We start from the raw sequence: 13,252 nt of genomic DNA on the forward strand, positions 1-13,252 counted from the left end.
GTCAGGAGCCTGCTAGAGTCCACAACCCCGCTAGGTCTTGCGGAGATCTTAGCGCAGCTCCCCCGAGACCGGGAGTGTGCACAAACTGCCTTGGAGGGCCTCGCAAGGAGGATGGCCCGGGTACAGCGAGAGATGCTGGCGGAGTGGAGCCGGGAGATGGCCCAGCAAGCTGGAACCCGTCCACGGAGCATGCTCCCCTGGGAGAGGACACCAACTGCCTCTACGGATGACGCGGGAGGACCCAAGGTCGGAGACGGCGCTGAGAAGGGAGCCGAACGTATGAAGGCAGGTAAAGGGGACGCTTATACCCCATACCGAGAGACCGCCCACCTGCCCCGGTTCCCCGTCGCAGAGCCCGAAAGTCCCCCGTCCGTGCCAGTAACCGCCATGTCACCGCTAATGACTAGGCCCCGACCAGAAGCCGCCGCCGCGACCCCTGTGACGTCACACGCACCGACCCGGAGCGTGACCAAGCAGGAAGAGCCTCCGGCCTGGTCGCAAGGCCCGGTACTCCCGGGCCCCGCATCACCAACAGCGCCCCCTACCTCCGCGGAGCCTCCGGCCTGGCCGCAAGGCCAGGTAGCCCAGGGCGCCGCCGTCCTAACGGTGCCCTTCACCTTCCAGGTGCCCCAGGCCTGGCCGCAAGGCCTGGGCAACCCGGGCGCCACCACCACCGCGCCCGCACCCGTAAAACCAAGGGTGCCGAGTTTGGGAAAGGACCTCTTCAGCCAGCTCACATGGCCGGACGGGCGGCCCTTTATCTGGCCCGAGGAGTTTTGTGAGCTGGAGCGGCAACAAAGACTAGGGCCCTTGTGTGAGCCCCTGATCCCGGCTCCGAAGCCCGTGACTCGGGTCTCGCCTCCTTTAGAAGAAGCCCAATTCGTGTGGGACCCCACGGGAGAAGATTTGATGGGGTTCACCGGAGAAACTCGGGCAGTCGCCGCTGAGCGTACTGAGTGTTGTCGTCAGCAGCTAGCAGAGTTTGCGAGAGAACGGGAGGAGAGGCGGGTCAGAGAACAACAGGCCCAAATCCGGAGCGCGGAGCAGAAGAGCCGGACTAGGAGGAACCCCCGTGCAGCGCACTGTCCCCGCACCATCGGGACGGTGATAAAGTTCAACCCGCAGCATGGGTGGGGCTTTATTCGGGACCGTAACAACCGCGGTGACGTTTTTGTGACCCGCAGAGACGTCGAGTCCCACCTGCCGGAAGGTCACAAAGGCCGTGACCTCTACGTAGGAGACGAGGTCACTTTCACCCGGCACAAGTGTGCCAAAGGACCTTACGCCCTCCACGTACACCGCCTGACGGAGGAGGAGTTGCGGTGCGAGGAGGAGGAGCAAGAGGACCCGGACGGGTCTGAAGTTACCACCAGCTATAAGAAAAGAGCAGGAGGAGGACGCCGTTGTTAAGTACAGCGAAGCAGGTGCTGTAAATAAGTTACCCAATCGGGGTATAAAGAAACTGAAACTGTTGCTACATAAATATAGTCCCCGTTGGGACCAGCAAGAGTGAACTGTTTACCCGTTAACCCCTTAATCCCACTGACCGAGGACTGAGAGCGGTCATTCCTCCCTAATACCTGGCCGAGGACTGAGAGCGGCCAACTTCCCCTGTATATAGTTGCGCGTCCTAAAGCGCCCCCTACCGGTTTTATAGAAAACCTGTTTTTCAAAGAGACTGTCGCACTTTTCCCGGACACACGTTGCACAGTGTCCGGAGGAGGAACCAGAAACAAGAGACGACGAGAATGTTATATGAAAAGTTTTATATATATATAATGTTTTATATGTTTTCTATGTTTATAAAAAAATTTGTATGTTTTGGTGTTTATGTCTTACAGCCCGAGGACGTGCTGTGATTTACCAGGGGGGAATGTAGCACCCTGAGGATTCGGCTGCTACAGGGGTATTGCACCTCAACCCAGAGGTGTGATATTCCACTCCCGGGCAAGGATGGAGTGTGGAACTGAGCTCGGTAGGCTGCATGCACTACACACATCCCATTTCCGAGGAACAGGCCGACGGTACTCCCACTTAGAAATGTGCAGGTACGACCGAGTCTGTTCCTGGCTGGAGTGGGAGGGGGGTGGTACATCCCATGTAGTGTAGGGGCAGATAGGGGGAGCAGCCTGGGTAAAGATAGGAGCTCATTGGGTGCTGGTCACCTGAGCTCACACATAGAGGGTGTATATAAGGTGGGCACCAACTAAGAACAGGGTCAGATGCAGAGAACAAGACAGCTGCAGAGGAGCAGACAGCAAGCAGAGAGGAAGTCAGCCTGCAGCAAGAGAGAGACCCTGAGTGAGAGAGGAGCAAAGAAGGAGTACCCAGAGGGGAAAACAGAGAGGACTCTAAGACCCCAACTAAAAGCACCGGGTGAAGAGCCGGCATCAGGGTACCGGAACCCAAGCTGGTGGGGGCAAAAACACACCCCAGCCAGAGACCGGAGGCCGTGGGCAGCGTCTGCCACGGCCACCCACCACATCCACCACGAAGGCATACCACACGGAGGGTCAGGGAACCCAAGGCCAAGGGTCACCCAACAGAAGGCCCGAGGGAGCTGGACCTAGGTGGATCACTGGTGGGGACGGCCAGAGAACGGGACAGAAGGAGAGCTCAGGGCCACGCTCCGGACTTGTTTGGGGGTTGGCTGGATCCAGGACCTGGTGGACGCAGCACGGCTCGGGTGGTCACTCGAAGCTGGAGTGACCAGTACAACATCTGCAGTAAGTAAACATCCTTAACTGCACAACCCGACTCTGTCTTCATTGCCGTCTGCACTGCACCACCACAACCCCCATCCTCTGCACCTGTCCCCCCTGAGGCTATACCCCTCCCGTTGGGGGTTATCTCACCAAGCTGCGCACCCACCATCAGCCTCAGCGGACCCTGCTGCAGCGGCGGCCACAGTGACCGCATCACAACGGGTGGCGTAGTCGACACAAAAGAACTCTTAATAACATCTGTAGGACTGCCACATAACACTGAGCTTGACGCCCTGGGCACGGGCCGGGTCACAGCCGCTCGGAGACTACAACCCCCCATCTGATCCGGTGCCGGGTATTCCCCTCAAAAAGGAGTATGTCCCAGGGGGCGCGTCACATACACCTTTGTTCGTTAGCACAGCTTCACCGTCCTATTAGCAGTTCTGCCTTTCATTGCTCTGGTGCTGCAAGGGTTAAACTGCTTAGTTGGACTCCTGGAGTTCTCTGTCTTGGGTTGCATCATTTGTTCTGAATTTATTACTCTCAGCAGGTATAAGAGCCCTCCTCCTTGCTTTTGACCTTGCCAGAGATATTTGCCACTACCTGATTTGAAGTGGAAGTAGAGACTTCAGTATTTGGAGTAGGCGGTTGGAGAGTTTTTCAGGAAATTGCAGCATGGAGTTGGTTTGCATGTTTAATTGTTTATCCTTATCCTCTCCCACTTGGTTTCTTCTTTTCTATTCCTCCCCTGTTTCCCACTCTGTTGTTTTGTGAGTGTATTTATATGATTGTAGTTTTCTTTTATCAATGTTTATTTACCCCTCTCTGTCTGGTTAGTGTTTGCCTATACACTTCAGCCTCACAACTCTCTGAGTGGGGGCAGGAACAGCTAAGGGTAAGATAAGAGCATAGCAAGGTAGGAGACCCCGGCATCTCCACCATCCTGGGTAATACGAGGTTCAGGGATAACCTAGGGCGCCTCTAGTTTGAGGGATCAGGTAGGTGCTCACAGTCCCTTGTCACTACGTGACAAGCAGGTTGTTGTCATTTCTGGCTTGCAACAGATGATTTTTCTTCTACATTGTACATATATACAGTGAAGGAAATAATTATTTGATCCCTTGCTGTTTTTGTAAGTTTGCCCACTGACAAAGACATGAACAGTCTATAATTTTAAGGGTAGGTTAATTGTAACATTGAGAGATAGAATATACAAAAAAAAATTAAGAAAATCACATTGTATAAATTAAATAAATTTATTTGCATTTTGCAGTGAGAAATAAGTATTTGATTCCACTGGCAAACAACACTTAATACTTGGTGGCAAAACCCTTGTTGGCAAACACAGCAGTCAGACGTTTTTTGTCATTGATGATGAGGTTTGCGGACATGTCGGGAGGATTTTTGCTCCACTCCTCTTTGCAGATAATCTCTAAATCATTAAGATTTTGAGGCTGTCGCTTGGTAACTCAGAGCTTCAATTCCCTCCATAGGTTTTCTATGGGATTAAGGTCTGGAGACTGGCTAGGCCACTCCATGACCTTACTGTGCTTCTTTTTGAGCCACTCTTTTGTTGCCTTGGCTGTATGTTTTGGGTCATTGTCTTGCTGGAAGACCCAGCCACAACCCATCTTCAATGCTCTTACTGAGGGAAGGAGGTTGTTAGCCAAAATCTCGCGATACATGACCCCATCCATCTTACCTTCGGTACGGTGCAGTCGTCATGTCCCCTTTGCAGAAAAGCGTCCCCAAAGTAAAATGTTTCCCCCACCAAGCTTCACGGTTGGGATGATGTTCTTAGGGTTGTACTCATCCTTCTTCTTCCTCCAAACATGGCAAGTTGAGTTAATGCAAAAGAGCTAAATTTTTGTCTCATCTGACCACAGCACCTTCTCCCAATAACTCACAGAATCATCCAGGTGTTTATTGGCAAACTTCAGATGGGCCTGCACATGTTCCTTCTTGAGCAGGGGGACCTTGCGGGCACTGCAGGATTTTAAACCTTTAAGGCATAATGTGTTACCAATGGTTTTCTTGGTGACTGTGGTCCCAGCTGCCTTGAGATCATTAACAAGTTCCCCCCGTGTAGTTTTAGGCTGATCTCTCACCTTCCTCGTGATCAAGGATACCCCATGAGGTGAGATTTTGTATGGTGCCCCAGATCGATGTCAATTGACAGTCATTTTGTATTTCTTCCATTTTCTTAGCATTGCACCAACAGTTGTCTCCTTTTCACCCACTTACTTATGGTTTTGTAGCCCATTCCAGCTTTGTGCAGGTCTATGATCTTGTCCCTGACATCCTTAGAAAGCTCTTTGGTCTTGCCCATGTTGTTGAGGTTAGAGTCTGACTGATTAATTGAGTCTGTGGACAGGAGTCTTTTATACAGGTGACTATGTAAGACAGCTGTCTTTAATGCAGGTAACGGGTTGATTAGTAGCGTATAACTGGTCTGTAGGAGCCAGAACTCATAATGGTTTGTAGGGGATCAAATACTTATTTCTCACTGCAAAATGCAAATAAATTTATCTAATTTATACAATGTGATATCCTTGATTTTTTGGGGGAATATTCTATCTTTCAATGTTAAAATTAACCTACCCTTAAAATTATAGACTGTTCATGTCTTTGTCAGTGGGCAAACTTACAAAAACAGCAAGGGATCAAATACTTATTTCCTTCACTGTAAATGTACAGAAAAAATGTAAATGATAAATTATGTTTTAAGTCTATATAAACCATCCAGATAAATGAAGAAGCTTTACTTTAGAGTAATGGATCATAGTGAGCAGAGATACCACAGCCTTTTTACAGTTCAGAAACCATGCCCTGTCTACTCATAAAATACTTACAAAGGAATAAATGGTAGAATAAAAGGTATTAAGGAAAATGCTGCTTTTGTGATCATAAAGACTGATCTTGACATGATTATGTTTTGGAAAATTAAGATGATCCAGATAATTCCCTGAAATGAAAGGTGGGGTTCGGAAACAAGTTCTATTCAAACTGATGGTTTCTGGTTTTAATTTATCTAACACAAGTTTTCAGGAAAGACATATGAGTAGCATCAGGTTTATTACTGTGTTTCACTAGCAATAAATAATGTAGAGACTAATATTGGTTCCAATTGTTCAATTTTCACATAGCAATTATTAGATATTTTGTCACCATGCTTTTTGTACACTAATTCCCCTAGTGATCAGATATTACTGCTGGGAAAGCTGTCTGACTATGTATACTGGTCATAGCAGGGAGAATTTTAGGTATTTATGGTGATCATTTAGACCAGGGGTGGGCAATTAATTTTCCCGAGGGGCCACATGAGAGACTGTGACTGTTGGGGAGGGCCGAACCAATAGGCTGAAATTAATTCTGCTCAATATTAATATTAACATATTAATTCTAATTATTATTATTAATGATTACATAAATATGAATTGTGTAACTTAATATTGAGCAGAATTAAGTGTGCTGACATCCCCCTATATACAGCTTGAGCCCCCACACAGCCTCTCTATATACAGCATGAGCCCTACACAGCCCCCCATGTCCATTATGAGTCCCACACAGCCCCACAAGGCCAGCATGAGCCCCACACAGCCCCCCCATGTTCAGCATGAGCCCCACACAGCCCCGCCCGTGTTCAGCATGAGCCCCACACAGCCAACCCGTGTCCAGCATGAGCCCCACACAGCCCCCCCATGTTCAGCATGAGCCCCACACAGCCCCCCCGTGGCCAGCATGAGCCCCACACATCCCTCCCGTGTCCAGCATGAGCCCCACACAGCCCCCTCATGTCTAGCATGAGCCTCACACAGCCCCCTCATGTCCAGTATGAGAGCCCAAGAGCCTCCCCAGTGTCCAGCATGACAGCCCTCCCCAGTGTCCAGCATGACAGCCCTCCCCAGTGTCCAGCATGACAGCCCTCCCCAGTGTCCAGCATGACAGCCCTCCCCAGTGTCCAGCATGACAGCCCTCCCCAGTGTCCAGTATGACAGCCCTCCTTAGTGTCCAGCATTAAAGCCTCCGAGTGCCCAGCATTAAAGCCCCCCAGTTTCCAGTATGAGAGCACCCCTGTGTCCAGCATGACAGCCCTCCTTATTGTCCAGCATGAGAGCCCCCCAGTGTCTCCAGCATGACAGCCCTCCCCAGTGTCCAGTATGACAGCCCTCCTTAGTGTCCAGCATTAAAGCCTCACAGTGCCCAGCATTAAAGCCCCCCAGTTTCCAGTATGAGAGCACCCCTGTGTCCAGCATGACAGCCCTCCTTATTGTCCAGCATGAGAGCCCCCCAGTGTCTCCAGCATGACAGCCCTCCCCAGTGTCCAGCCTGACAGCCCTCCCCAGTGTCCAGCATGACAGCCCTCCCCAGTGTCCAGCATGACAGCCCCCCCTGTGTCCAGCATGACAGCCCCCCTGTGTCCAGCATGAGAGAGCCCCCCTGTGTCCAGCATGAGAGCCCCCCCCTGTGTCCAGCATGAGAGCCTCCCTGTGTCCAGCATGAGAGCCCCCCTGTGTTCAGCCTGAGAGTACCCCCCCCTGTGTCCAGCATTAAAGCCCCCCCTTCGTCCAGCATGAGAGTGCCCCCCCTGTGTCCATCATTAAAGCCCCCCCTATGTCCAGCATATACTTACCTCACTCCCTGTTCCCCTGGCGCTCCTGTCTGAGAAGCACTGACTCTCCGCAGTGCACAGGCTGACGCCATCGCGTCAGCTGTTTCTAATGCTGATTGATGGAAGAGCGAGGTAGCGGCCCCTCCTCCACCAATGCATTCACAGCGGATTGAGACCGCGGATTGAGACAGCGGTGACGGCGTGTGGGCGGGCAGTGACGGCGGGCAGTGACGGCATGTGTGTGAGCTGGGAAGGGCATAGTGCGGCCCGTGGGCCACTGTTATCAGCCCCTTGGCAGTCTTGGTCCACGGGCCGGACTGGAACAGCCAGAGGGCCGCATGTGGCCCGCGGGCCGCACTTTGCCCAGGTCTGATTTAGACAAATAGTTGACCATTTAACGCATGAATGGGCCAGGTCTACCAGAGTATAAGCCCCTCTGACAGGGGTTTAAATCTCTCATGCTCTGTAGCACCAGCCTATGCATCAAAGCTACGAAATAACCATCACATAATGGAAATGTCCAAACTATTTTGTGTGCTACAGGTAACAAAATGAACACTGAAGTATTTTAAGATTTGTGTGGACAGCCAGGTTAAAAAAAGATTGCATTTTGTTTATATGTACCATACACTAAATTAATATACAAATATCAAGCATACCTTGGATATCATCATTAAATGTACAGTACTGATTTCGGTATCTGTTCAGCAGACGGAAGGCGTTAGCATTGGCAAAGTCCTCAAACTGTATAAGGCAGTTCATGCCGTACCTGTAAAAGAATAAAGCTCCATTAGACATAGGTAAAAGACAAGTTCATAAATATTAATGTACAATGTCATTAAAACAGTTTGCATACTTTTCTCCACTGTAGTGCCAAAATAACAGCAATGGCTGCTTAGGTAACCCGTCGGTGCCCTGCAATCGCATTGCGGGCTACAGATGGGAGCAATTGCGCATGAGTATTGGTAACCATTCCATTTAAACGCCACTGTCAGAGATTGACAGCAGTAGTTAAATGATTAACAGAGATTGGAGCTCAGGTCCAGCTGCTGCTGTTACAGACACATGCTGGCAATGTAATGTAACCGGCATTAACCACATGTGGAAAGAGCTCACCTCCTGAGTCCTCTATACACATTAGGCATCCTAGCAATGACATACCTATATGTAATTTTGCTTTAATGGGTTAATGATGTTCCCTACTTCTTTTAATCTAGTATCAATGATCAGTTCATGGTTATCACATATTCTGGATTATGAGAAAAATATAGAAAATATTAGTTCTTCTGAAAGTCACAATTGTACTCCAGTCTGTATAATAATCAAGTACCAGATTATCTGATTTACCAAATGCCAAACAAAGTGTAGAATTGTATAATATTTCAAGGCGTTCAATAGCATAGTTGCACCATGTAATATCTTAGTTTAAAGGGAATCTGTCAGTAAGATCAAACCACACATATTAGCATGTAAGTCTTTGAAAACTAAATCCATCAACACATTTATATCTTTCATCAGTTACTGCATTCCAGAGAAATTATAGTTGTAATTCATAGGCAAATGAGAAATCAAGTGCTCTGTGCTTTCCGATGTTGTTTTCCTGCTTGGCATCAGCCTCTTTAGCTTGATTGATAGCTCAGTGTCTGTATGAAATCAGGCACTCAGTAAGGAAATCAGACCGTGAGCTATCAATCAAGTTAAAGAAGCTGGTGCTGGGTAGGGAAAAAAATGTCTGGAAGCCAAGGATCTGAAATTTCGTCATCACACCCAGAGCACTCAATGCCTCATTTGAAAATGAACTAAATCACTAATTTCTTGGGAATGCAGCAACAGATAGAAGATATAAAGGTGTCGGTAGAGTTATATTGCACATACCTGCATGTCGAAATATATGGTTTGAGGGGTTGAGATTTCAGGCAGATTGCCTTTAAATAAATGTGCAATTAAATTTTTGCCACTTGAAGTCATAGTATAGAATCCTAATATGTCTTTGGTTTAAACTCTTAGGAAAATCTTACTAATTTTGTTTCCACATCTTAGTTCCCACAGACAAATATGTTACTAATGCTTAGATTTTATAACCTATGTGGTTTAGATTTCAAGTCCAATCATTGCTGGAATTCCATTATTAAAAGGATAAGAATCCAGTGAAAAATTGAATAAAGCTATCAAAACAGTTCACAAAAGTAAAGGAATTTCAGTAAAATTTATATTAGTGGTCTAAAATCATAAATCCTATACTAATCAAACACTTGTTAGACAGTGTGTCCAGGTCATCAATGGTCAGAAAAACACTTTATTTTTAAGTAATTTTTATTGGAAAATGAACCTCAAATTCTGCAAAATTTATAGAGTTTTATTTAATCGAAATGTGTTAATTATAAGAAGAAAAGTTTTAGTTCCTCCTCATTTTCAGCATGTTTATTTTCATGCATCTATGAAATTTCTATTGTAGGCCCACATAGATAAAAGGGGTTTATTTAAGGTCTTTTATTACAGATTTTGTCACTGCTTACAGTGGCATAAAGGCTTCTTTCTTGACTAACCCAGTGATGGTCTACCTTTACTAAATTTAGGAATCATATCAATACATCAGAGTAAAAACCATGAAGTGTAACTATTAATAAATGTGAATATATATGTCCCTACAATCCTAGACTAGGAACACCTACTAATTTAACTTGTCAGCATAATTGCATACGTTCTCGGTAATCTCTTAATATTCTCCCTTATAAGGAATTTATTTACTTTTAATTGAAGGACCAAGCAACAATTTAGGGACCCAGAGATGGGAAATGCCTGTACCCCCATGTACGTTAATCTACCCCTGGCTTATGGGAGGAGATAACTGTGTGGAAATGAATAGAATCGAGATTCATAGTTTAAGGTTGAAAATAGACATTGAGTTCAACCAATAACCTAACATGTTAAATCAGAGGAAGGCAAAAACCACACGATACCACATGAGACAAATTCTAATTGCCCTATAATAGGGAAAAAATTCCTGCCCGACTCCACATATAGCAATCAGACTAGTTCTCTGGATCAATGTACCATCACAGAATCTAGTACTCATAATCTGTAATGTTATATTTTTCAAGAAAGGCATCCAGGCCCTCCATGAATTTTTGTTGTGGTGAGATATATAGATGATATATTTCGCACAGATATAGCCTTTGCCTGTTATTTTGATGGGCTGAATGATAATACCATAGCCTATCAGGCCACGTTTGAGATCAACAAACATGAACTATCGTTTTTGGATAAATGGCATTGTAGGTTATAGACAATTTAGTGCCAAAGAATGTATCATTGTAAAAGTTTAACTTAATGGATCTAGGTCTTTTTTCAATCTATGTAACATTCTGAACTCTGGGACTCAGAGTCAAGTGTTGAAAATAGTGCTGTATCACAAGCCAACAGCGACAAATGTGCAACTCAGATGAAAAAGCTATCATAAATCTTGATATCTCTTGAAGGGCACTCCAAAGGGGCAATACCTTTGTCTTAGACGGGACTGCTCAGGCGTAGCTCCCAACTGTCCCGGTTTCCGTGGGACTGTCCCGTCACGGCTCAGCTGTTCTCCCGGCTTCTATACTTTCCTCTCTCTCCGATGTTCTCATCTCTCTGTAGCTCCTCCTCCTTGGGGGCGGGACAGATCATCGCTTCTTAGTGCATAATCTATCTATAATCTACTACATATAATCGGCTTATCCCGTCTGTCTGTCCGTCCAGGAAACCCCGCGTCGCTGATTGGTCCGGCGCTAGCCGGTCATCTCCCGGCTGCTCGCAGCGGATGTACCCGCACAGGCAGCGCCGCTCCCCGGTACTCACTAACGGTTCGCTGATTGGTTGCAGCTGCCGGCCAATCAGCGATATTGGCGCCAAATTTAAAACACCGCTTCTCTGATTGGTCGTGGCCAGGCTGCTGCGACCAATCAGCGACTTGCGCAGCCAGGCTGCAAATTGGCACCAGATTTGAAACACACAGGCTTGAGATCTCCCAGCTGCTCGCAGCAGAAGTACCCTGACCAGAGGCCTCGCTCCCTGGTCCTCCCTTCACACATACACATTCATGCATATTCTAGAATACCCGATGCATTAGAATCGGGCCACCATCTAGTTAAACTATATATTCATCTCCTCTCACTCTTGCTATTGGTGTCACCCAGGACTTGAACTCATAATCACAGTGTCACAACATGCTTCTCAATGCTTACATGCAGTGTGCTCTAACCACTGAGCTACAGCCCATAATAACAATGATAGGAGATTTTGGTTATCTTGACTCTACATTGCAATGAATCCAGTAACAGAGTATACAGCTGCATATAAATACATTGTATATATAACAATGTATTTTTATGGTGGCTGTATACTGAGGTGAAGAAAAATATTTATCTTGTTCCTATAAGGCTATGAGCCCATGATCAGGAATAGCAGCACTTTTGACGCAGCTCACCTGCGCTGCGTCCAAAACGCTGTGTTCTACATTACAAGCACAGTGGATGAATTTATAGAACACTGTCTATTCTATATGCATTTCTTTTATGCGTTTTCCCACCTATTTGATGCGATTTTGGGGAAGATATGAAGCAGAGTTTTGAACGCTTTTTAACAGTACAGAAAAGCTTTGATTCTTATTGTTGAATCAGTGAATATGAATAGCGGTACCAGAGCGCCAATAACAGGGCAAAAATATTAAAAGGCCTGATTTATTAATACACACAACGCGTTTCGGTGGACACAGCCACCTTCATCAGGTGTGACAAGCAGCAAACAATTGATCCTTATATACATTTGACTAGGTATACAATTACTTAAAAGGGGCGGGGCCAGATACAGAGTAATACCTCTATATTAACCCCTTGAGTTCATATATGTGTGGCACCCCAGGGGTCTGGTTTCCACAGTAACAGCAATGTTATGTCTGAGAGCAGGTGGGAGGTCTCTTGGTCAGGGATCCTGTGCATGCCACACCTCCTGCCCAGTCCTGGGAGGGGAAGAACTTCCCCTATATAAACCTAGGGCTGAGGCAGGGTTAGGGAGTAGAGAAGAAGTAGAGACAGAGAAGCAGATATAGGAAAAGAACATCAGGAGCTCTGTGGGAGCAGTGCTACAAGGAGTCAGGGGCTGGCAGCTGCAGAGCTCGCCCTGACTGAGAAGTTATCACCGGACCCGGAGTCCGAGGCTGTGGGGACTAACTCCTATCCAGCAGCAGAAACCGACCGGCAGGGGATTGCAGGTCCTCTGGCCCAGAAACCCGAAGGCACGGTCACACGCGTGGGACCAGCACCGCCGTCGTGGAGCGGAAGCTACTAGAAGGCCCCGAGTCACCGGCCATACGGGTGAGCACCACACGGTACACTCAGGGACGTGGGCTACTTATACCCGCCTCTAGCAAGGTAGCCGGAAGAGTATCGTTAGTTTGGGAGGCCTACAACTCCGCCTGGCCAGGGGAGATCCCATCTGCTCAAGGACTGACCAGGCCCCAATCGCTAGCCAGTACTCCGGGAGGGTCTATCTTTGTCACCAGTAAAGACCCTGAACTACACCGTACCGTCTCCGAGTGGTTCCTGCTACCCCCATCATCCACGTCGGCTGCCCTGAGGCCATACCCCTCCCGTTGGGGGTTATACTATCACGCTGCACAATCCTACCACCGGCCTCAGCGGTCTGCCCTGCAGCAGCAGCTCCTTAGCTGTACTCAACGGGTGGCGTAGTCGTCCAACATCTACCGCTAATACAGCGCCACTTAGTCTGACTCCCTGGGCACGGACCGGATCACCGCCACGAGACTACAACCCTCAAGAGATCCAGCTCCGGGTAAGCTCCCGCGTGCGCAACGCAGCGCGACACAGGCCCAGGGGCGCGTCAACTTTTGGCGTAGTCGGCAGGATCTCGTGCCCGCAACCACCGGGTACTGCGTGCCTGA

At 47.8% G+C, this 13,252-nt stretch overlaps 1 protein-coding gene across 1 annotated transcript in view; it reads right to left on the reverse strand.

Annotated features, from left to right (window-relative positions):
- ME1 (malic enzyme 1) overlaps positions 1-13,252 on the reverse strand; it is a 400,967-nt gene that overhangs the window by 60,105 nt on the left and 327,610 nt on the right. Inside the window, exon 7 of the mRNA XM_073675637.1 lies at positions 7,977-8,086. Coding sequence (XP_073531738.1) covers positions 7,977-8,086 — 110 coding nt within the window. The remainder of the gene's footprint in view (positions 1-7,976; positions 8,087-13,252) is intronic.

Source organism: Phyllobates terribilis, unplaced genomic scaffold (assembly GCF_046119375.1).
Source record: "Phyllobates terribilis strain yellow unplaced genomic scaffold, ASM4611937v1 Scaffold_3__8_contigs__length_932513732, whole genome shotgun sequence".
In the NCBI taxonomy this organism is placed as follows: domain Eukaryota; kingdom Metazoa; phylum Chordata; class Amphibia; order Anura; family Dendrobatidae; genus Phyllobates; species Phyllobates terribilis.